Source organism: Nicotiana sylvestris, chromosome 8 (genome assembly GCF_000393655.2).
Source record: "Nicotiana sylvestris chromosome 8, ASM39365v2, whole genome shotgun sequence".
Taxonomy (NCBI): domain Eukaryota; kingdom Viridiplantae; phylum Streptophyta; class Magnoliopsida; order Solanales; family Solanaceae; genus Nicotiana; species Nicotiana sylvestris.
The window spans coordinates 138,185,357-138,210,751 of record NC_091064.1 but is presented as its reverse complement, the minus strand read 5'-3'; the positions used below and the strand labels follow the sequence as shown (position 1 = coordinate 138,210,751).

Sequence of the window (25,395 nt, the reverse complement as noted above, 5' to 3'; positions counted from 1 at the left end):
GAAGTTTGAACCTTGAGGTTTATACTTCAGGAGGCCGTGTCATGAAGTTTGAGAATTGGCTAATCTTTAAATACATTATAAATTGTATATATATATTTTAAACATCATACTTAAAAATGGCTACATGGTATCACTTCCATAGGATAATAGGCATGAAAGAGATGTGGCCCAAATAGTGATATCCCATAATACCAGCTAAACATGTTAAAAGTAAGAGGTAGATTTAAGTGTCCTCTAAACGTAACCACAACCTCTGTTGAGCATTGCAGATTACGTGTCATGCATCTGTTAGTTTTCTAACGAAAGTAGATCTCTGGGTTAATTAGACTAAAAGTGTTTGCAAACTTAAAGGACAAATAATGCTTAGTGTTATATTTAGATGACAAATTAAGCCTTATCCCAAAGATAAGGGATGACTTTGGCTAAAAATTCTTTAAAAAGACGTGTTACTGTTAGTTAAGAGAACATTCCGCAACAAAAATTAAATTTGTTGCCAACAATATCGTTGTTGCCACAAATTTCTAGCTACAACTTTTGAGCTTCGTTGCTACATGCACAATTCCTATTTCCTTGTAAACCATTCAAAGAGATCCCACAATTTTTTTTGAAATAACCACAACTCTTGAAATATACACAATTAATATATTATATACATGTGAACGTCAGTACATAAAGTCGTCTCGCAAATATTTACTTCTAAGTCTATGATTTATAGAAGTATGATTTCACTTACCAAAAAAAATGGGCATCATATCCAATAACATTAAGTTCTAATCCAATAGTTAAGAACCCCCCCCCCCCCACCCCAAAAAAAGTCTTTCTTCCAACAGCTTGTGCATTGTTTAACCATACTGTCAGCACTGTTGGTTGACACGTATTTATCCTATAAAAGAAGAAAGTACATTTAATTTGATAAAAGAAAGACACAATAAGCACAGAATTAATATGAACAAAACAGAAGCACAAGAACTATAGAGCAAAAGAAGCAGAAGACGTTAGGTCTACAACTCTTTATCAACTAAAGAGAGAAGCAAACACACGTTGACGTGCATATTGCTAGTAGCTAAAATACAGCCAGGAACTAACCCGTTATTAGATATCTCCAATTCAAGTCTTCCTTCCTGAGATGGAAAAATAGGAGACAATTTAAGCTTAGACATTGATATCAGCATTACTTGAAAGAAATAGTTATTAAGCAGCATAATACCTTGTTAACAATGCATGCATCACTTGAGAAGTTGTGCCTTTCTTTCTTTGGGACTTCAAGACGAGAAGAGATGGTATGTTTCTGTTCTTCTGACTAACAAATCATTTTAGGATGTCAACCAATCAGTTTAAGAAAACTAGTTTCTATTTGGAAAAGGCTATAGGCACATCTTCATTTATGAAAGAGTGCAAGAAAATAGCAGAGACCACCTCCTCTAACATAGCCGTCAAGTAGTTGATCGCATTCTCTTTTGATAGGTAGTGCTCAACTTCTGATATTGACTTGTTAATTATTGTTTACTTCTCAGTTCTCACGTGACTGGGCAACGACATTTCATTATATACACGCATATATAAAACACCGAACAAAGTACTAGTCTTGACCAATAACATCAAAGCCTCAACAAGCATCAATGTTTTTCCAGTTAATGAGCCCATCGAATTAGTAGTAACATATGTGGGTTTTTTTTTTTTTTGGAGAACATAACATATGTAGATTTTCTGAAACTACAATTTAACAATTTGATGGTACTTCTATGCTGCTTCAACTATTATTCTTAGAGATTATTGTCAATTCAATAGAGATTTGAAGCAGCTCACTGCTACAAAATAACTTCATGTGCTCCTCTGTCAAGTTTTACTCCTATCCACACTATACATCAGCACTAACAGGAGCAGACCCACATGGGACCAAGAGCGTTCATATGAACCCACTTCGTCAAAAAATAACAGTGTATATAGGTCTATTTTATCTTTCTTTGAAAGAGTATTGATATCGAAGGGGAGCCTTGGCGTAACTGGTAAAGTTGTTGTCATGTGATCAGGAGGTCACATGTTCAAGCCAGGGAAACAGCCTCCTGCATAAATGTAGGGTAAGGCTGCGTATAATAGACCCTTGTGGTCCGATCGTTCACCGGACCCCGCGCATAGCGGGACCTTAGTGCACCGGGCTTCCCTTTTTTGAAACAGTATTGATATAGGTTATATACTGACCCTGCTTAGAACAAAGATAGCGTCCAGCCTGCTGGCAAAGTGAGTTCAAGTTTTGCAAACTCTCCTTAGTTCGAAACTATATTGGATGCAACTATTTCTCTTTAACAAAGCATAGCTCTCTGTTTCGCTTTAAGGAAACTATATTGGATGCAACTATTTCAATGACTCTTAACTAATGAAGCAAATTACAAAATTTAGAGGAAAGGACTTCCTGCTGAGGTAACTATTATAGTTCTAACTTTTCCTTATTTAACCGACTATCACCAAGTAACTAGCAAAGTAAAAAGTTAGGATATCTCTCACACTTTCTGCTATTGTAATGGGCTTACTAAGGAGATTTCCTTTTTCTCAAATTATTCAATCTAAATACCCATCACAAGTTCCACCGTGAACTACCAAAATACACTGATAAAGTTAGCATATATTGAAATAAAATTTGTCATGAAAAGCTGAAAGGTTAATACTCCAAATACGACCACTTCCTTTAACTACCCGTTTGACATTTAAGGAAACCATATATTAACTAGGAAATACCAAAGAGAAATTCAGGAAAAGCTAAATAATTGAAGGTGATGCAACATGTAATCATGAGGAGCTCAAACTACTTTAAACTTCATGTTTGTGCATCTATTGAAAGATAGAGGAAGACACACTGAAAACCTACCCAACATGTAATACTTCATGATTGCAACACGTAATCATGAAGAGCTCAAAGCAAGTTCTGCCGGTCAATACATCTGTATTATCTCCTGTGGACTTGAACTTGTATTCCCAGAGTAACATGATAAAACCCCTAAATCCAGCAGCCGAACATTCTGAAAAGAAATATCCAAATCACCATTAGCATATTGAAAAACAAAAAAAAAAGGCAACATATAACATGGAGAATCGACTTCAAACTATTTTTCCACTAAACAAAAGACGGGATTACATATGCTATATTCATATTAAGTGATATGCACAAAGCTGGCAAATTGACAATTCCCATTTGGAGTTATATTTAGCTCCTCTAACAGTTAAGAAGTCATTTCTAGAATGAATGACATCAACGGTTAAGCGCAAAGAAATAATTATGTGGTTAAAGATTGTGATTAACCTTGAAGTTCCGGAAAGAATGGACCACCGAAACTGCAAAGTTATAATATCAAGGTTCTTCCCGAAAAGTGAAAAAAGCACAGCACGGTCTGTCAAGATGATTTAAAATCTTAACCTTACTGATCTAAACTGGAAATAACCCAAAAAAGAAGAGATAGTAGTCTTTATATTATGAATAAAGTTTCCTTAGTTGAGGACTAACCACTCATCAGCACAATTTGATGGAATGATATGCTGCAATAACTGGTTCACCCTGCATGCACATCCACCTGCAAAGAAAACATAATAATATTGTTGGAAAGCATATTAGCATGAAGTGAGGAAATCATTGCCTAGGAAATGCATGAAAACTTATCTGGAATAAGAAATGAAGAGCAGTTGCCTAGGTTTTGGATCATTTTTCTTTTTTCATATTTCTAATCCCAAAAGCAACAAGTCTAACGGACACAGCTAAGGCAGCTTCTCGGACAACAGAACTTTCTCTTTCGTCCTTCCCTAAATGATATGGGAACCCCCATTTATTCAGTTCTCAATTTAAACTTCCATTATCCAGAAAAGGTGCTAGGCCAAGCATATAATTCAGTAACTATACAGCCTATCTTTTTCTTTTTTGTTTTTAGATCAGAAATCCAGGATTCAGTTGCTGCTGAGCTTTTTTACTCCGTTACTTTTTTCAAGGGGTAGAGCAAAAAAGAATGGAGAAGCAACACTTTGGCTCAGACTGAAATTATCTACATGCATTAAAAAGCTATTGAAATGAGATTAGATGCCAAAATTCCAGACATCACAGCTATTGTGCCTCATGCTGCATCGGGACAAGGGTTTTAACTTCTTATCAGAAAAGGGTGAGGGCAGAAATGTGGGAGGAACTCCAGTAGGCAATCAATACAATAAAATTATCCTTTGTTGGCAATGAAGGTCCAAAAGATTAAAAAAAAGGAGGGATGGAGAATATTTTTCTGGAAATTAGAGGTGAGATATGCTGCCAACAGAGTTTAAATCGAAAACCTCAGTCAAGTAAGCAGTGGATGCTGACTTTGCAGGAGCAAACATGGAAAACAACTTAAAACTGAGTACAAGTAAAGCTTCCAACTTTCCATTGAAGAAATTCCTATTTCTTCCTGCTCTCTCACATGAAATTAGGAACAAAATAAAATACTCCCTCTGTCACACTGCAGTTACTATTTGAAGAGCCGGTAGTTTTTCTTTGACTATGAATTTTTCATATGCCTTTTAATCATTTTGAATTGTTAATTATTGTGACTTATAGTAATTTTTTATGTAGTTTCTAAATATGAAATTTTATTTCCAAAAACTTGAAGATTCTATATCCAAAATCACACCGAAAATTAGATAGTTTGACCCTTGTATTCCAAATCGTTGCATAAAGTGGGACAGAGCGAGTAATATTTTCTAGCTGTAAGACCTATATGGAGATCAAACACAAAGGAACCTGAATAATCCAGCGCTCGCTTCCTCGCTTAAAGTGAGAAGCGAAGCGACACGACCCCTTACCCGCTTCTGCTATATGAAGCGACTCAGGTAGACAAAAGCGTGTGCTTCCCACCAAAAAGCGAGAAGCGACGAAGCGAAGCGAATCGAGCGAAGCGTGCGCTTCTTTGTTTTAAAGAGCTGTCAGCCTATTTAATTAAAAAAGAAGGGTGTTCAGTGTTCTTTTATTAAAACACGACCAGCAGCAACAGCAACTAGGGTTCCCTTTTCAACTTCAACAGAGATTCAGCAGCAACAGGTATGTGATGATTTCTTCCTTCTTCATCTTCTTCTTCTTTTTCTTTTTCTTTCACAGTCCAAATAGCAGCGAAATGCTGGCAAATTTTTTTTTTACCTTCGGTTCTTCTTTCTAAGTCTTCTCCTCTTCGCTGAAATGCTGCCCAGTTCTTCTTTCATTATTTTTATGCTGCCCAGTTTTTAACAGAATGGTATACTGCCCTTCCTCTTATTTTAATTTTTTTTTTTTTAAATTCCGCTTCACTTCAGAAAAGCGAGCGTTTCGCTTCTCGCTTCTCGCTTCTTGCTTTAAGCGAAATGGGGGTTGTCGTTTTTCCACGCTTCACGCTCTTCACAACACTGGAATAATCAAATGAGGATACTCCTAGAAAATTGTTCCAATAATCCAACTTAAGAAATGCAGAAGTGATGGAAAAATTTCAATTTACTAGAAGCTCGACTCTCTCAACACAATGTTAACCTACTCTAAAGTAACCCTATGTTTTCAGGATTTCCAGGAAAGTGAAAGAAAAGGGCAAAAATCAGTAAGGCAAAGCTGAATTCTGATTTTCATACATATTAGATGCTTCCGCTCTCTTTGCTCAAGAGTCAAGACTAAACCAGAGCATCCCATGTTGGTGGAGCTAAGTGGAGAGAGATTTATAATGGGCATTTGGTGAATTATGATACTCGGATGAATATCCATCTGCATGAAAGTTATTTGTATATCAAAGATGGTGATAGATTTTGGAGAATGAAGAATGTTATACTCACAGCAATACCATGGAGGATCTTCGAATTCCAGACGAGGTGATTGATAAAGTTCAGGGAGAAACAAAAAAGTCGTGCAGATAGAAAACCACATGGTGTAGGACAGGAATGGGAAGAGGTAGGGACAAAAGTGCTGCTTGAAGACAGGTGTAATGCATTGGGCGTGGAATGGAAAATGCATGTTCCAAAAGTCGGGACAAAGGAGGACCTGTTGCAAGACTGGTGGAAAAGATGGAGTAGTGAACGTGGCTATCTTCATTTAGAGAGAAAGAAGCCAAATGAAAAGTGGCACTTTTAAGGCATACCGAATATATTGCATCTACTTATGTTTATATTGCAAAATTATTAACAGCTTGTTTGGATGGTTGTTATGTATCGCATAGCATTGTATTGTATTGTATTGTATCGTTTTGATATATATAATGTTTGGATGATTGTATTGTTTGCCGTCGCTGCATGATGTCATGCACCAACAATATGAAGAATAAACTCACAATATCATTAAAAAAAAAAAAAGTAAGGTACGAGGTCCTATTGAGTGACGAAATATGTAAGCAAGCTCATGCCTTAAAGCTATTTGGAGATCGATATACATGAAATTTAAAATGAAAACTGAGCTAGTTTTCAAATAAACAAATTCAGTCTCAGGAAATAAAAGTAAGCCTTAGTCTGACCAATTTCCTTTTCTGGATATTCTCTTTCTCTAGACAGGCACATCTCACTCTAATACTAAATAATTTATATTTCGAGGCAAATTGAGGTTTTTAGTTCTCTAAATCTCACAATTTTCCTATTCTGTGTGTGGCATACATCTCTAAGCCAGACAAAACAAACTTCTAGCACAAGCCCCAATCTTGACACATTTCAACAAAATAAGGCGCAGACGAAAATTTACCAGTTTCACAATGCAAATTCACAAAATAAATCAAATATGGACAGTTTGGTGACACTTTTGAAACCAACAGTATAAGCAAACTTCACTAATTAACCAAAATATATTAATGGTTCAAACCAAGTAATCAAATTAAACATTGTACCCATTTTTGCATATTCTTCGGAAAGTTAATTGTCTTCCCAGTATTGGACACACTTCTATTGACATCCAATTGAGCTTTGCGTCTCAACTTCACAGTTACAGTATGAGATAAAATTGGGATGAAGGAGGATATGTTTATCTAGGAATGTAATCAATGCAAATATTATAAGTCATACTAGCATAGTCTTTATGCCCAATCAAACAGGTCATAAAGCGGGGCAGAGGCTGTAAGTAAACCAAGATTACATACCTCTGGGAAACAAAGACAGCTGTTGCTACGAGGGTAATGCTTCTGGACCTAAAATCTGTCAAACCAGGTGTAAAAGCCTAAGTAGCTTTCTCTTCTGGACCACATACATCTAGAGTAGCCCTTGAATTCACAATATTTCCTGGGAAAACATTCTCATCTAGGCATTGCCACTAACCACTTTTGGTAAAGGTCAAAGACTTTATCAAATTCTCTCATTCTGCAGTATCTTTTCATGAGTATTAGAAAGGGAACATGATCAACAGCTAAACCAGATGCCAGTAACTTCCCAAAGAGCTTGTCTGCCTCTTTCATCATACCTTGTAGACAAAACACCTTAAGTAGTTTGCTGTAAGTTATTACATCTGGCTGACAACCTTTTCTCAACATTTGGTCATGTAGCTGAAGTGCCGAGTGAATCAGGCCAAGATTACAAGCAGCACCAATCAACAGATTGTAAGTAACTGAATCAGGCGTAAGACCACACAAAAGCATCTCCTTCTCCAAGGACTGAGCTGCAAAAAGATTTCCTGACTTTATCTGCGCATAAATCAATGCATTATATGTAAATATGTTTGGTAGAACATCAAATGCAACCATTTTGTCCCTAATATATGAAGCTTTCTCAATATCTCCACATCTTCCATAACCATCAATTATAACATTCCAAACAAGGGGTTCCGGTATAATGGATTTCTGTAACATGTATTCAAGAAAACAGCCGGCTCTATCAATCTCCCTGTTAATACATAGGCCCTGTATTATCATTTTGTACGTAATTTGATCTGGGGTGACACCCATTCTTGTCATAACATCATAGATATAACAAGCATCACTGGTCTTTCCTTTTTTACAAAGTGCTCCAACAAGAGTGTTGTAAGAATAAACATCTGGAAGGAAACCAAGCTTTAGCATTTCACAGCAATACTTATATGCAGTACCCACGTCATGGCTCATACAGAATCCATGGACGACAACATTGTAAGAAACTTTATCAACTTTGATACCCTCTTTTAACATCCTCTCCCAAAAAGCAAGAGCTTGATCAGTATCTCCATTTTTGAAGCAGCCATCCATCATTATGGTTGACGTAATCAAATCTGAGCTCCCCCCATCATGATTTTTGCTTAGTAATTTATGGAAAAGCTTTTTCGCCTCCTCCACCAAGCCCTTCTTACAAAGCGCATGAACAAGAATGTTACAAGTAACTCTGCTTGGTATAATTCCATGGTTGGCCATGGTAGAAAAGGTGTTTAGAGCTTTATCGACGCCATTCATGAGGCAATAACCCCTTATTAAGGAATTGTACGTAGCACAAGTGGGAGAAGGACCCCTATATAACATACCTCTAACAATCCATTCTGCCTTCTCCAATTCACCCTTTTTGCACAGTCCATTGATGAGGTAATTGTGTGTGATCCCATCGGGAATAATACTATGTTGTATCATGTTGCACCAAAGAGATAAAGCTGCCCCCAGTTTACCATCCAGACACATAGCTCTAATAACATATGAGTCTCTATTGAAATTTATTTCCAAGTTGCAGTTACTAATGCCTGCTTCAGCTGAGGATACTCTTTCCCTGCAAAATTCACGTAATTTTCTTTGAAGATATTAGGGACCTGAAAAAGAAGCCAACACACTCAACTTCAACAAGAAACAGTCTACAGGCACAGGATTGAAAGTAATCTTCCATTGACATTGCTGAACAAAAGAAAAGTAAATCTTCTCTCACATTTAATGATATTGTCCTCAGAAAGAAATGGGGAAGGGTGAAATCTAGACTTAAGAATCTATACAGAACTAAGAACAGTTATATGGGAAAAACACAAACAAGTCAGTTGTTTAGACATCAGTAAACACATTTAATTCGAGTTCTGTCTATGCAAGCAGCAATTACAAAATAGATTAGCAATCTCCAAACACCTCGTTTTTTTTAAAAGAAAATACTTCCCCTATTTTATGCAAGCCTATTTCTAACTTAAATCTTGTGGTTTGTCAACACTACAGATTTATCCTAGTCAATCATCATTGAATGCTTGCTTCAAGATTTTGATCTATAGCTGCTTGTGATGTTAAATTCAGTTCTCTGAATTATCCTTCCTTCTACATTTTGGACTCATTAACATGATTAAAGTAGATAGCCCATTGTTATAATTCAACTCTAGGACGGGTTTTTTAACCTCTTAGTAGTGTTGAACATAGAAAATCCTGTAGAAAATACAAGCTAACATGTCCCACCAATTTACATTCAGGTTAGCAGAGGATATCATTCTTATCCACGAGGAGAGCAGGAGCAATCCATGTATTAGTTAAATCCTCCGCATCACGGGAAGCATTGAAGGTAAGAGTTTTCAACTTATCATCCCTTTCATATCGTTCTTTAAACAGAATATTCTTCGTCGATCAAGTTCAACTACAATTTTTTATAAGGTAAGTAATTTTTATTAAGGCCTTTTATAAGTAAAAGGTATTATTAGTAATAAACTCAGTACCAAGAACATACTGAGAAAGAGTACAACAAGACTAGAGCGGAATCCTCTAAGGCCGTAAGGAATCCATCCCCTCAAAACATTTTCTGTTCCTCTTGAGCAATATATTCAAGAATATGCATAATGGAATTGTCCTCCAAATCTTTTTCTTCACTTTCTTCATTCTCTGACTTTGTCAACTGCTTAGCACTTGTTCCACCTTTGCTGGAATGACCGATTGAATCCCACACAAGTTAAGAAACATACGCCAAATCGGCCACACAAATTTGCAGTGTTATAGAAGATGATTTACTGTCTCGCCATTTTCTTTGCAAATAACATCATCCACATAAGCTGATTTCTCTTCTTTTGCAATGTTTCCTGCGTAAGGCATGCTTCATGTGCTGCCAACCATCCAAAGCACGACTTTGGGTCGAGCTTTAGTCTCCCAAAGTGATTTGCATGGCCAATTTGTTCTATACTCCTCCAAAGTTCTGCCAGTAAATGATAACTCGAGTTTACTGTAAATTTACCATCCTTGCAACCTTTCCACCACAAAGAATCATGCTGTGAGACCTCCAAAAAAGCTTCTGCCAACAATGTCCAAAAATATAGCAACACTTTCTAACTCCCAATCACTGAAATTCCTTCTGAACTGAGTATTCCGTTCATTACCATCCCACCATTCTTGATATAACAGTCTTTATTAATGGCTATATTATATAAATCTGGAAAATCATTCGCCAAAGCTTGATCCCCAAACCATCTGACCTTCCAGAGTTTTATTCTTTGCACGTCCCGAATTCTCCACCTGGCGTGCATCTGAAACGCGTCCCATAAGCTGTTAATGAACATCCACTGTGCAACACCATGTGGGACAGAAATCTCGGTAATATCTCTATATTTCGTTAGCCCATATTTAAGCTTCATAAGCAAGAAACTTCTTTTTTGCAGTACCATCTTGATACTTGCTTTGAGGGGGTAGCCTGGTGCATAAAGGAGCCTGCGTGTCAAGATGGTACTGCAAAAAAGAAGTTACAAAATTACAAAGATATCCATTTAGCTATTAAGCACGCTCATGTCAATGAATCTAAGAAGTCTAAAATCTGATAAACCTCTACTTTCCTCCTTGCACCAGCAGAACAGTTTTCTGCACATTTATGTTTTACAACTGCTATCTGATTCTTTTCTCCAAAAAAACACCTCCTATTTCTTTCCAACCATATACTCCATAGGATGCCCAAAGGAGTTGTTCTCCAAATTTTCTTGTTGCTTCCCCAATCTTCTTTGCATGCCATGCCAGCTAGACAATAAACTCTGCACATCTTTAGGCACCACCAATTGCAAACCAAACAACTGTCCAAATCTGCCATGAGAAAGTACAGTGAATCAGTATGTGCTTTGTTGATCCTATCTCCTTCTCACACAGATAACACCTGCTGCACATCATAAATCCTCTTCTCTGGAATAAATCTTCAGTTAGACAGACATTTCTTGCCGTAACCCAGCCAAAACATGCCACTTTTGAAAGTGCTTTGCTCTTCCATATCATCTTCCAAGGCCATGTCTCCTTCCAATTATTCAAATTTTCCTGAAACATGTTATAGCAGCTACTAAGAGTAAAATTCCCTGTACTATTTGCCAGCCGGACCTGTGCTTCATTCTTATTAGTTACTACTGTCCAGTTTGAAGGGTTCTAAAACAACCAACAACTGACTGATCTAATCTATCTCCCAGTCATTAAAATTCCTTATAAACTGCACATTCCTGCCAGTTTCAGAGTAAACTCTGAACCAAACAACCTTTATTAACATAGAGACTGTATCAGGTAGGAAACTTATCTTTAACTCTAAGCACCCACCCTCTTCCCAGATTCTTACCCTTACACCATTACCCACCTTCAGCTTGACAGTTATATGGAAATCCCTCCATGACTTACTGATGCTTTTCCAGATAGTCACCCAACTTGCCTGTACCACATGGTTTGGCTTCCACCAGTCTTCCTTGCCAAACTTAGCGTATTAACCACTTTACACAACTCAACTCTATCTTCATTGTATCTCAGAGGCACTATACATCAGACTTTTATTATGCTATCTGAGATTCTTGACTACCATCTCCTCCCTTTTTGGATACCATCACATCTTGCCATCTAACTAAATGACATCTCCTTCTTTCTGAATTGCCTTCCCATAAAAATTATTCCTCAATCTACTGATTTTCTTCTCAATATTTACTGGAATAGGAACAAGAGACATTAATAGCCTGTTTGGCCAAGCTGGAGAAATTAGCTTATTTTGAGAAGTGCTTTTGAAAAAAGTACTTTTGGAGAGAAGCAGTTTGTGTTTGGCTAATCACTCTGAAAAGCACTTTTGAGCAATAATTTGTGTTTGGCCAAGCTTTTAAGAAAGTGCTTTTAAGTATCAAATTGCGAATAAGGACATGAATAGATTTACTTAATAGTTAATATCATAAGTAAATAAATAATCTCAAAATTTTGTTATTACAAGCAATAGTTAAATCTTTTTATTTTATTTAAGTAAAATATGAAAATAAAATTAAAAAGTACTTAATTCTTTTAATATAAGTTAAATATATTAAAACTCATTCAACAAATATAAAAGCATTCACCCCTAAAGTCACTATATATTAGAAAGTTATCCTAAAAATAAGAAGAAATGCTTAGACATTAATATTCTAAGTATTAGGTTTAACGGTTATTTTGGTATATACTTGTAACGACCCGGCCGGTCATTTCCTGAGTTACAGCCCCGTTTCCCCCATTTCTGCTTTTTTATGTGTTGTTCAGCTATATTTCATCGCATTGTGTTGGTTGGTCCGGGTTCGGAGTGGTCTTGGAATGGAATGAGACACTTAGTCTCTAATTTAGGAGCTTAAGTTGGAAAAGTCAACCGGATGTTGACTTATGTGTAGGAGGTCTCGGATGTGAATTATGATGGTTCGTATAGCTCTGTTAGGTGATTTTGGACTTAGAAGCATGTTCGGAAAGTAATTCAAAGGTCCGTGGTAGAATTAGGCTTGAATTGGTGAAATTGAAAATTTGGAGTTTCCGGTCGGCAGTGGAAATCTTGATATCGGGGTCGGAATGGAATTCCAGAAATTGGAGCAAGTTCGTAGTGTCATTTGTGACGTGTGTGCAAAATTTCAGGTCATTCGGAGGTGATTTGGTTTGTTTCGGCGTTGTTTGCGGAATTTGAAAGTTTAGAAGTTCTTAAGCTTGAATCCGAGAGTGATTTGATGTTTTGATGTTGTTCAGAGTGTTCCAAAGGTTGGAATAAGTTTGAATAGTGGTATATGACTTGTTGATATTTTTGGTTGAGGTCCCGAGGGCCTCGGGATGATTTCGGATGGTTAACGGAAATATTGGAACTTGGTTTGAGCAGCTAAAGCTGCTTCTTCTGTCATATCCACACCTGCGGATTGGGGACCGCAGGTGCGAGAGGGAGGCCGCAGATGCGGAGAATTGAGAGTTGAGGCAAATCCGCAGGTGCGGACAAAGGACCGCACCTGCGAGACCGCGGATGCGAGTTATGGCTGCAGAAGCGGGATTTTCAGGGTTAAGTGAAAACTGCACCTGCGATGATTTTTCCGCAGGTGCGTCGTCGCAGAAGCGACAATGTGACCGCAGATGCGGTAAATACTGGGCAGAAAGTATAAAAGGTCTCCTTCGCAAATTTTGCCTAATTTCTCCATTTTTGAAGACAGGTGTTGAGCTTGGACAGTGATTTCTCAAGAGGGATCAAGGGTTATCAGTTGGGTAAGCTACTTAAGCTTTATTACTTGTGTTTATGACGATTTTTCCATTGTTTAATCATAATATTAGTGGAAATTAGGGAAGAAATTTGGGGAACTAGGGCTTGAAATTGGAGAGTTTAATTTGAGGATTTGAGAGGCCATTTGACATTGGATTTTGATGGTTTTTGTATGTATGGACTCGGGAGTGAAAGGAGTTTCTAGTTTTGTAATTTTTATCGTATTCCGAGACATGGGCCCGGGGACCGGGTTCGAGCAAATTTGGGATTTTTGGTCTAGTTTGATAATTTTCGTGTGGGTTTCATTCCTTTAACATATGTTGATGTTAGTATACTAATTTTTGGTTAGACTCGGAGCATTTGGAGGCCGAATTGAGAGGCAAGGGCATCGCGAGCTAGAGTTTTGGCTTGGTTTGAGGTAAGTAACGCTTCCAAACTTGGTTCTGAGGGTTCGAAACCCCGAACTATGTGTTCTATGATTAATAATGAGGTGACGCAAATGCCAAGTGATGGGCGTGTGAGCGTGCACCGTGAGAATTGCGGCCTGGATCATTCCATGGCACCGCTTAGTGACTCTTTCTTGCTGATACCTATGTAGTGATTATGTGATTAAGTTAATGAGTTGTAAATCATGTTAATTACCATGTTAAGGCTTCACGCTGATACTATTAAAACCCGAGAGGTCGTTTCTTGCTGCCATATCGTTAGCTTCATAGATATTCTGTACTCAGTCTTGTTCATGCATATTATATCATGTCTCAGTCTCAGTTATTGTTGTTTGGCACATCATATCATTGTTTCGGGCTAATTTCTTGGTATCGTGAGCCCGTGTGTGTGAGACTGGAGAGTTATGACTGAGTGAGGCCGAGAGCCTGAATTTGAGTGACAGTTATGGGATCGAGTTGCACGCCGCAACAGATTATTGATTATGCCTTCGTTGGCTTGCTATAGCGCTTGGGCTGAAAGGAGCCCTCCGGAGTCTATACACTCCCAGTGAGCGCGGATGATACTATTGAGGGATGGATTTCCCTGGACATGGATTTGTCCGAAGTACTGATACCTAGAGAAGGATTTCTCCTCAGGGTTGGATTAACCTTGTTCATCGGTACCGGTTGACTTGAGGTCAGCATGTTATATATATTCCGGGATGGATTTCCCTGGGCTGGATGGCCATATGCGGTACCGAGTGGTTGAGAACTTGAGAGTGGGAGCACACGGTGCATTTTCATACATCCCTGGCATTGACATGTAGAGTTTTACTGAGCTTTATACTTCATAAGTCCGGATTAGTACTTTTCTTTATTGTCAAGCTAAAAATATTAAACTGCCAGCATGTCTACTTTCCTGTACAATTTAAATGTGTTATAATTGCTGAGGTTTAGTTCGTCACTACCTATCAGTCCATTGTTTGGACTTGTTACTTACTGAGCTGGTGTACTCACGTTACCTCCTGTACCTTGTGTGCAGATCCAGGTATCTCAGGCCACGATAGCGGCTGTTGACTGTTCCAGACGTAGATTTCACCGGAGTTAGCGAGGTAGCTGCCTGACGTTCGCAGTCCCGCCTTCCTCCTTTATCTTCCTTCTAGTATATTTTGGATATTTCAGACAATTTTGGTCTAGTTGTGTTTCGAAACAAATGTAGTATTGCTCATGACTTAGTGACACCCGAGGTCGGGCTTTTATTTTCCGCTTTTATTTTGGTTTTGACTTTACATCTTTTATGGAATTTCAGTGAAAATAGTATTTTTAAGCTTTAAATGAAATGTTGAGCTATTTTGGAAATGTGTCGGTTGCCCTAGTTTCACGATAGGCGCCTTCAAGACCGGGTTGGTTTTGGGGTCGTGACAATACTATATTTTATTAAGGGTATTTTAGGTAAGAAGAGAAGTCAAAACTGCTTCTCCTTCTGCTTTTGGAAAGAAGCTACTTATTTTTGCTTCTCAAAATCTGCTTCTTCCCAAAAGCACTTTTTTTCCAAAAAAAACTTGGCCAAACACCTCAAGTTAGGAAAAAAGTGCTTTTGGGGAAAAAACACTTTTGGCCTCTTGAGAAGCTTGGCCAAACAGGCTATAAGTGTGTATGCATGCCATCAAGAACACTAATTTCAACAATAGATACTATTAATTTAGGTTGTTAAAACTTTTATTTGACATCCTACTAGCCATTTCACCTTATCACATTTTAAAACACTATTGTAAACACTTTCGTCAACCTCTACAAATTATTCTGTCAAAAATAAGACGATATAATAATCTATATAGATATACTACTCTTAATTGGAATTGAGGTAGCAATTTTTAAAAGTAGACGACAAAAAATAGATGTAACAACTTTATTTTATTCCCATAATTCTTAATCCTTTTGTGTCTAGAATTCCATCCTCAAGGCCAAGTTAACTCCCTTAGCCAGTTAACTACTGCAAAGGAAGCTAAATAACATCCCGAGGTAGTCTGGCAAGGCAAAAACACAGCAAAAAGTCAGCAAAGGAATTCATGCTGAATATTTTAACTTATTTGCTCCAGTGCTACAGTGCAGTAGACAAGTACCTCTAACCGAAAAAGTTACTTGTTTGCGTCCAGTGTATACTTTATGAACGTAATAGTCCTTAAAGTACAGATAACAATATTAGAAAGTAAAGCAGAAAAGTCATATCATCTTTTATATTGGTTGATGTTGGTGGTGTCCGTACCACCTGTGCACTTCGACTATTCCACCGGGTACCTATATCTCCCACCAACACAGGAAAAGGTCTCACTTTATGATTAGGCAAGGTATGGTACGTGACTGGAACAAGAAACAAAAAGCATAGATTTTCAAAAATGATTCTAGATTGCGTACCATTATCAAGGAGCATGAAATCCAATTTGCTTGCAACTCGGTGAACTAAAAAATGACTATTTTGATAAGCATCTTTTTGGATTCATTTCAGAAATTTGCCATCGTCAAAATGATAAATTGACCAGCCTACGCAGGAGGACTAAAGTAATTACAGAAGAAAGGAAGGATGATATATTGACCAGACTACACTGGAGAACTAAAATGATGACAGAAGAGCAGAAAACAAATGCCTCACTCTGGTCTACAAAGTAATTCCAAAAATCAAAAGACAATTAACTAAAGATTCGTCTCATATTGAAAGTTTCCTACAAATAGGTGCTTTAGTCCGGTCTGCAGTGCAAGTTGGAACATCAAATCAATCAATCATGACAAATAACTCATATCAACAACTACTTTGACCACAATACAGTTGCCTAATTACCATGTTTCAAACTCAGAATTATTCTCATATCCAAATACTTGTGATGCACAGTACGCAATCGTATGCCACTAGAAATCATCAATTATGGAACCACTAGAAAGGGAAATATTTTGCCCTTATTTGCACTAAACGTACTCTCTTCTGCCTATCAATAAAAATACAAAATTAAGCTCATCAATTCAAACTAAAAAGATATAAACCTTCCCAACCAAAATTCGAACAAACCTCATACACTTCAGACGATCCAAACTATGCTTTAACATCGCATCCAACACGTTGAAACCCACTCTGGAATCCCCTTCTAGATTGGAATTGTTCCCCTTAGACGACCAATCATTGGATCCTTGCTCCTCCCGATTCACACTTTGCACTACATTATCTTGTCTACACATAAAATTACAAAAATTATCAACTCTATGGCAAAGAAAATGAGTTGAAAAAAAAACAGAGAGAATTATAAGCATAACTATATAATCCACTAATCATGCCTCGTGTCGATAACATCCAAATTCGCTTTCGAGCAGAATAAATCGCCAAATGCATGAAAAACACGGTCTTTAATAATGTTTAGGGTTTGAAAACTCCCGTTCAGTATCCGAATAAGAAATTGAGATTCCTCGGAGACAAGCAATAACTGGAAAAAAAATAATGAGGACAAATGTATTTTAAGGAAGGAGAAAATGAGTATTAAACGGATTCAGAGATTCTTAAGGACTTACAGGCTGCATTTCCGGTAAACTTGAAATGGATGGGCTGAAGACGGCTGATATGGATTGGACTGAAGAGTGAAGGGACGAGAGTAATTAAGGAGCTCTTCACTGTAAACGGGCGGTTACCCGTTTGGGCATCTGAAGTCGATGTATAAAAAATGTTGATATTTTTAGTCCTAAACCTTAAAACTAACGGTTCCACCCAAAAAACCTGTTGAAATTTAACTGAGACCTTCAATGTACACCTTTTGTGAGAATCTCTAATTTTGATTGTGTAAAAAATTTAAGATATTAAAATTTTCTATCTTGCCATGATAAGCACGAAGATGTCAGGAGCTGGCGGAGTTGTCCTCAAGTCCACTGGTGAAGGCGTGGTATGCAGGGGAGGACCTATTGCGCCGACGGAGATCGAAGATTTGTGCGAGGGGTTGTATGGGCCAGGGGTTGGGGGGGTGCTATATTGGGCAGGTAATGAACGGACGGACGGAAGGAAGAAATTAGGCAAATAGCCAATTTCTGGACCGTTAATCAAGCTTTAGCCATTATTTCAAAAGCTATTGGCATTTAGCCACTCTTTTGATATTGATGATAAATATTTGGATAAAATTACTTGTAGCTAAATACGAAAAAACTCACGATTATTGAATTTCAATACTTTTACAAGTGAAATTTCATCTCGTCGTATTGGAATTCAAAAGTTAACTACAAATGAAACTCCAACCTAGCGTGATGGAGTTTCGAATTTCTATAAAATTCCAGGATGCCATATTGAAGTTTGAACGGAATTTTTATATTTATTTTTACTTTATTTGAACACCACAAACTGCTTTGTTTAAAGCTAAAATTGTGTATATTCCCATTTAAGTAAAATCTTAGTTTTTCCAAGGTAGCCACCCATGATACTAAGTTATTCGCTTCTCAAATAGATTACATCTTTACTACTGTTACGCCCCGAACCCGGGGAAGCATGGCTGGCACCCGGTGCCGTGGTGGCCAGAGCGAACCACTCTGTAATCCATTCATTCCTTTTGTGACTATCATGGGCTAACATAGCCACAACTCGTAATGTACAATTGTAAGTGGGCTAATGTATCAATAAACTATCATTCTTAAAACATGAATACATATGGGCCGTCAAGGCCTCTGACATATTGTACAATCTGAATCTCTGTCTACAAAGCCTCTACGATTATTGACATCAAATGGAACAAGATACCGGCCTACCCATAAGTCTGTAACAAAACTCTGACACGATGACTCATAGACTCGGTTGCACTCCAAATGAGGTGGAGTCTTACCGATCCTTCGTTGAATGTCAATCTCGTCTAGTATGAGGGCTCGTCGACTGATTATTTATACCTGCATGCATGAATGCAGCGTCCCCAACAAAAGGACGTCAGTACAAATAATGTACTAAGTATGTAAGTCATGTAAATAAGTATATAAGAAACATGGAAGAAAACGTGGAGTAAATGACTCAACCTGTAAATCTGGATAGCTCTGTAAATCATGAAATATTTATAAGGTCATGCATATGCGTATAAATATCATGTAATGCATAGGTCTATATGTACATAACGTCATCAAGCCTCTGAGGGCATCCCATCATATCATCCCGGCCACTGTGGTCAACATCATCAACGTATACTAGTTGATCAGGTGGTGGTGCATATATAACGCCATAACCTTTTTTCATATCCCGTATACATATAATATATACATATATATAGGCGTATATAACGTCATCTGGTCATGGGTCAATGTGTATGTATAAATGCATGAAATGCATATGAAATACGTTAACAAAATCGCTCGGCACGTCATAAGACCATTATGCCTCTAATTAATATCCTGAAATAAACTTTACCAACTTACATATTTTTGAGACCCATGAACAGAAGATATAACAATATGACACATGGCGAATCAAGAACATAAGCATCTCTAGTATTTCTATGAATAGAGTCGTTTATGAAAACTGCGTATTTGCTCGTTTCTTCTGTATAACTTGGACCATGCCAAAAAGAAAGAAGGGTTGGCCTTAACATACATGAGCCGATTCTCTTGACAATCCCGCCAAATATTAACAAAAGCCCTAAAAAGAAGGTGAAAGAGCAACACAGAAAGATATTTACGCAACAATTAGTTGCACACATCTTATCTCAGACAGACCCCAAAGGAATATGTACAATCTTATCTTCCCACCACGTGATATAGGATGATTAAGATGAATGCACAAAGAAATTGTCACGACCTCGAATACCGGTCGTGATGGCGCCTATCACATTACTAGGCAAGCCAACTAATCAATAACCACAACCCTCTTTTTAATAACATTAAGCCATTTTCTAACACAAGTTTTCGATACCAAATTCATTATAAGCGTTAAGGCAACAAAAGATATGCGGAAAGTCAAAATAACAATAAACTACACAGCCCCAACTATCTGGTGTCACGAGTCTAGAGCCTCTAATACAAGTCTGAATACTTAATACATCAATAGTCTAGGAAATGCGGAAAAATGATAAGATGTGAGGGAGAGAACAGGGCTGCGGACGCCATGCAGCTACCTCGAAGTCTCTATCAAATACTGAAACAGCTGAAAGCCCTCACTCGGCCTTTCAGGCAACTAGATCTGCACACAAGGTGCAGGGAGTAACGTGAGTACGCCAACTCAGTAAGTAACTAGAGTAAATAAGGACTGAAAGTAGTGACGAGCAGTTCAAAAATACATAACTGAATAATCAATAGAATATCAGGTCATATTTACAGTTTAAAATCCGTTTTCGTTATAAAATCATATTTCCAGTTTAAACATTTGAAATCAAATACTTAGTGGTAATCAACAGAGGCTTATATAAAAGAAGAGTGAAATCAGTGAAACATCATAACAAGGCCTCTTGGGCAAGGAAATCACTCAGAATATGGCCCGTAGGGCAGCCTCTCAGTCACTCGTGACTCGACCCTCATCACACAGTACTCACTCTCAGCACTCGGCTCATTAGTATGTCATAATAATAGAAATCATAATAACCAATGTGGCGTGCAGCCCGATCCATATATAATAGTCGACTACGCTCACTAGGGGTGTGCAGACTCCGGAGGGGCTCCTACAGCCCAAACGTCATATCGCTGCGGCGTGCAGCCTGATCCAATATATATATCGCTGCGACGTACAGCCCGATCCATATAAGTATTGTTGCGGCGTGCAGCCCGATCCATAACTCACATATATACAAATATCCTCATAATCAGGTTCTCACCCTCTCTCAATCATTAACCTCACAACCTCTCGATCTTATCAACAGAGATTAGGGAACTCGGCCCAAACAGTCCTCTCAATTAGGAGTAGAGTGATAAAATCAGTTTTAATCATTTAAACAGGTAAAACAAGACTGAGGATATACTTCTAGCAAGTAAAGTGAGGAAAATAGTCAAAATGCCCCTAAGGATTTCTACAGGTCGGCACAAGGCCACAAAAACATGGCATACAGCCCATAATACAATATAAATATCCAAAATACGGGATAACATAATATTTTCAAATCAAATACGCGAGTTAATAGTCGCTACGGGACGGACCAAGTCACAATCCCTACTAGTGCACGCCCACATGCTCGTCACCTATCATGTGCGTCACCGCGTTTATCAAAACAAGTCAAATACCAGGGTTTTGTACCCTCAATTCTAGATTTACAATGGTTACTTACCTCAAACCGGTGAAAATACTACTTTGCGACGCCTTTGCTCCTCGAATCGGCCTCCACTCGCATCGAATCTATCCAAAATCAGAACGAGGGCGTCAAAATATGCTAAGGGAACAAAGCCCAAGCGAAAACAATCGAAAAATACCAAAAATCCAGAAATTACCAAAACCCGACCCCCGGGCCCACATCTCAAAATTCAGAAATTTTTACATCAACAGATTTCTCGTCTCCCCACGAATCTATGCATATCAAGAACACTAAAATCAAAGTCTAAATGACCCCTCAAATCCTCCTTCAAAGGCCTCTTAAACTCAAGCCTTAATCCTCCATTTTTAGCCCTTTAATTCCTTTAATTACAGCCTTAATACATGAAATACTACCATAGAAATGTGCTTTAGGTCCAAAATCCTTACCTTAACGAAGTCTCCTTGATTCCTCTCTTCAAAATCGCCCAAAGCTCCCGAATCCTTGTTTAAAAATGGTGAAACCCTTCAAAAATCGCGAAGGAAGACATATATACATTCTGCTCAGGGATACCGCATCTACGGTCAAAAACCCGCTTCTACGGTACCGCATATGCGGTCTATCTTCCGCTTCTGCGGAAATCACTTAGCGGACCAATTCTGCATCTGCGATCCAATCTACGCACCTGCGACTCCACAGGTGCGGTTCAATTACCGCATCTGCGGTGCTTGCCTCTTCCTATCAAATCCGCTTTTGCGGATCCCCTTCCGCATGTGCGGCGCCGCACCTACGGTCCCCAAACCGCAGGTGCAAAAACACTAGAAGCAGTAAAGTTCAGCAGCTGCAATACATCTCAACTTCCCCGTTAACCACCCGAAATCACCCCGAGGCCCTCGGGACCTCAACTAAAAGCACAAACATATTCCAATACCTTATTCAAACTTGTTCCAATCATCAAAACACCTCCAACAACATTAAATCACCCAAAACACATCGGATTCAAGCCAAACTTTCTAAAATTTTCCAAATTACATTTTCGATCAAAAATCCAACCAAACCACGTCCGAATGGCCTAAAATTTTGCACATACATCCCAAATGACACAATGGTACTACTGCAACTCTCGGAATTCCATTCCAACCCCTATATCAAAATCTCGCCTATCAACCGGAAATAGCCAAAATATCAACTTCGCCAATTCAAGCCTAATTCTACTTTGTATCTCCAAAACTCATTCCGATCACACTCCTAAGTCATAAATCACCTCCTGAAGCTAACCGAACCATCGGAACTTACATCCGAGCCCTCTAACACGTAAGTCAACATCCGGTTGACTTTTCCAACTTAAACTCCCTTAAAAGAGACTAAGTATCTCAAACTTCACCAAACTCATTCCGGACTCGATCCAGTTAACCTGATACCACAAAACACGGATAACGAAGCATGAAGAAGCAGAAATAGGGAAAACGGAGCGGTAACTCATGAGACGACTGGTCGGGTCGTCATATCCTCCCTAACTTAAACAAATGTTCGTCCTCGAACGAGCCAAGAAACATACCTGAAGCCTCAAACATGTGAGGATATTTGCTCCGCATCTCCCCCTCGGTCTCCCAGGTAGCCTCCTCCATGGGTCAACCTCTCCACTGTACTTTCACTGAAGCTATATCCTTTGATCTCAACTTTCGAACTTGCCGACCCAAAATAGCTACTGGCTCCACATCATAGGTCAAATCATCGTCCAACTGAACCGTGCTGAAATCCAGAACATGAGACGGATCCCCAATATACTTCCGGAGCATAGAAACATGAAATACCGGATGCACACTCGACAAGATGGGTGGCAAAGCAAGCTCATAAGCCACCTCCCCAATCCTCTGAAGCACATCAAAAGGCCCAATGAACCGCAGACTCAATTTTCCTTTCTTTCCAAATCTCATAACACTTTCCATGGGTGAAACCTTCAACAGAACCTTCTCGCCAACCATGTAGGACACATCTCGAACCTTCCTATCAGTATAACTCTTTTGCCTTGACTGCGTTGTACGAAGCCTCTCCTGAATCACCTTCACCTTCTCCAAAGCAGCCTGCACCAAATCAGTCCCCAATAACCTAGCCTCACCGGGCTCAAACCAACTAACTAGAGATTTACACTGCCTCCCATACAAAGCCTCATATGGAGCCATCTGAATACTTGACTGGTAGCTGTTGTTATAGGCAAACTCTGCAAGTGGTAGAAACTGGTCTCATAACCATCCGAAATCAATGGCACAAGCACGCAACATGTCCTCCAATATCTAAATAGTGCGCTCGGACTGTCCGTCCGTCTGAGGGTGAAAAGTTGTGCTCAACTCCACCTGAGTACCCAACTCTCTCTGCATAGACCTCCAAAATTGCGAAGTAAACTAAGTGCCCCTATCTGAAATAATGGAAACTGGGACACCATGCAAACAAACAATCTCCCGGATATAGATTCCTGCCAACCGCTCTGAAGAATAGGTGGTACACACCGGAACGAAGTGCACGGACTTGGTCAGCCAATCCACAATCACCCAAATAGCATCAAACTTCTTCAAAGTTCGTGGAAGTCCAACAACAAAGTCCATAGTGATCCTCTCCCACTTCCACTCCGGAATAACCATCTGTTGAAGCAAGCCACCCGGTCTCTGATGCTTCACCTACTGACAATTAAGACACCGAGCCATAAATCCTACAATGTCTTTCTTCATTCTCCGCCACCAATAGTGCTGCCTCAAATCCTGATACATCTTCGCGGCACCCGGATGAATGGAATACCGCGAGCTATGGGCCTCCTCCAAAATCAACTCCCGAAGCCCATCCATATAGGGCACACAAATCCGGCCCTGCATCCTCAACACCCCATCATCACCGATGGTCACATCTCTAGCATCGTCATGCTGAACTCTGTCCTTAAGGACGAGCAAATGCGGATCATCATACTGGCGCTCTCTAATGCGATCATATAAGGAAGACCGAGAAACCACACAAGCTAATACCCGACTGGGCTCCGAAACATCTAATCTCACGAACCAATTGGCAAAGGCCTGAACATCAACTGCAAGAGGTCTCTCCCCAACTAGAGTATATGCCAGACTCCCCATACTCACTGCCTTTCGACTCAAAGCATCGGCCACCACATTGGTCTTTCCCAGATGATACAATATAGTGATATCATAATCTTTAAGCCACTCCAACCATCTTCGCTGCCTCAAGTTAAGATCCTTTTGCTTAAACAAATGCTGAAGAATGCAATGATCAGTAAAGACACACCATACAAGTAATGTCTCCAAATCTTCAACGCGTGAACTATGACAGCCAACTCCAAATGATGAACATGGTAGTTCTTTTCATGGGGCTTCAACTGACGAGAAGTATAAGCAATAACTCTACCCTTCTACATCAACACACAACCAATCCCAACTCTCGAAGCATCACAATACACGGTGTATGAACCTGAAGCTGATGGCAAAACTAGTGCTGGAGTTGTGGTCAAAGCTGTCTTGAGCTTCCAAAAGCTCTATTCACACTCGTCCGACCATACAAATGAAGCACCTTTCTAAGTCAACCTGGTCAAGGGCGATGCGATAGATGAGAATCCCTGAACAAACCGGCGATAATAGCTTGCCAGACCAAGAAAGCTACGAATCTCAGTAGCTGAGGACGGTCTGGGCCAACTATGAACAACCTCTATCTTCTTCGGATCAACCTGAATATCCTCACTGGACAACACATGCCCCAAGAAAGCCACTGAACTGAGCCAAAACTCACACTTGGAGAATTTTGCATGAAGCATCTCCTCCATCAATCTCTGCAATACAACTCTCAAATGCTCTGCGTGCTCCTCCTAACTATGTAAATACACCAGAATATCATCAATGAAGACTATGACAAACGAATCAAGATAAGGCCGGAACACGCTGTTCATCAAATGCATGAACGTTGCTGGGACATTAGTCAGCCCAAAAGACATCACAAAGAACTCATAATGACCATATCGGGTCCTGAAAGTTGTCTTAAGAATATCCGAATCCCTGATCTTCAACTGGTGATAACTCGAACGGAGATCAATCTTGGAGAACACTCTCGCTCCCTGAAACTGGTCGAATAAATCATCAATACGAGGCAAAGGGTACTTGTTCTTAATTGTTACCTTGTTCAATTGCCTATAGTCAATGCACATTCTCATTGTGCCATCCTTCTTCTTCACAAATAGAACCGGCGCACCCCAAGGTGACATACTAGGCCGAATGAACCCTTTATCAAAGAGTTCCTGAAGCTGTTCTTTTAATTCCTTCAACTCCACTAGTGCCATACGATATGGCGGAATAGAAATGGGCTGAGTGCCCGGCACCAGGTCAATACCAAAATCAGTATCCCTATTCGGTGGTATGCTCGGCAGGTCTGCAGGAAACACA

The 25,395-nt window shown here is 39.1% G+C and overlaps 1 protein-coding gene across 5 annotated transcripts; it reads right to left on the bottom strand.

Annotated features, from left to right (window-relative positions):
- Positions 1–590: 590 nt before the first annotated feature.
- Positions 591–17,872, bottom strand: LOC104239259 (pentatricopeptide repeat-containing protein At5g24830). 5 transcript variants are annotated; one of them, XM_009793844.2, is made up of 10 exons: positions 17,301–17,871; positions 17,070–17,215; positions 16,807–16,965; positions 7,080–8,658; positions 3,497–3,563; positions 3,296–3,383; positions 2,864–3,014; positions 1,208–1,300; positions 1,087–1,121; positions 591–883 (listed from the first exon to the last, which is right to left on the bottom strand). In XM_009793844.2, exons 1-4 carry the CDS (start codon positions 17,307–17,309, stop codon positions 7,233–7,235), a joined length of 1,740 nt encoding a protein of 579 aa, XP_009792146.1. In that variant the 5' UTR covers positions 17,310–17,871; the 3' UTR covers positions 591–883; positions 1,087–1,121; positions 1,208–1,300; positions 2,864–3,014; positions 3,296–3,383; positions 3,497–3,563; positions 7,080–7,232. The 5 variants fall into 5 exon arrangements, with proteins under 5 accessions (XP_009792146.1, XP_009792145.1, XP_009792147.1 ...); XM_009793843.2 differs by lacking the exon at positions 3,296–3,383; XM_009793845.2 differs by lacking the exon at positions 3,296–3,383 and having other exon boundaries at positions 1,208–1,296.
- Positions 17,873–25,395: the final 7,523 nt, after the last annotated feature.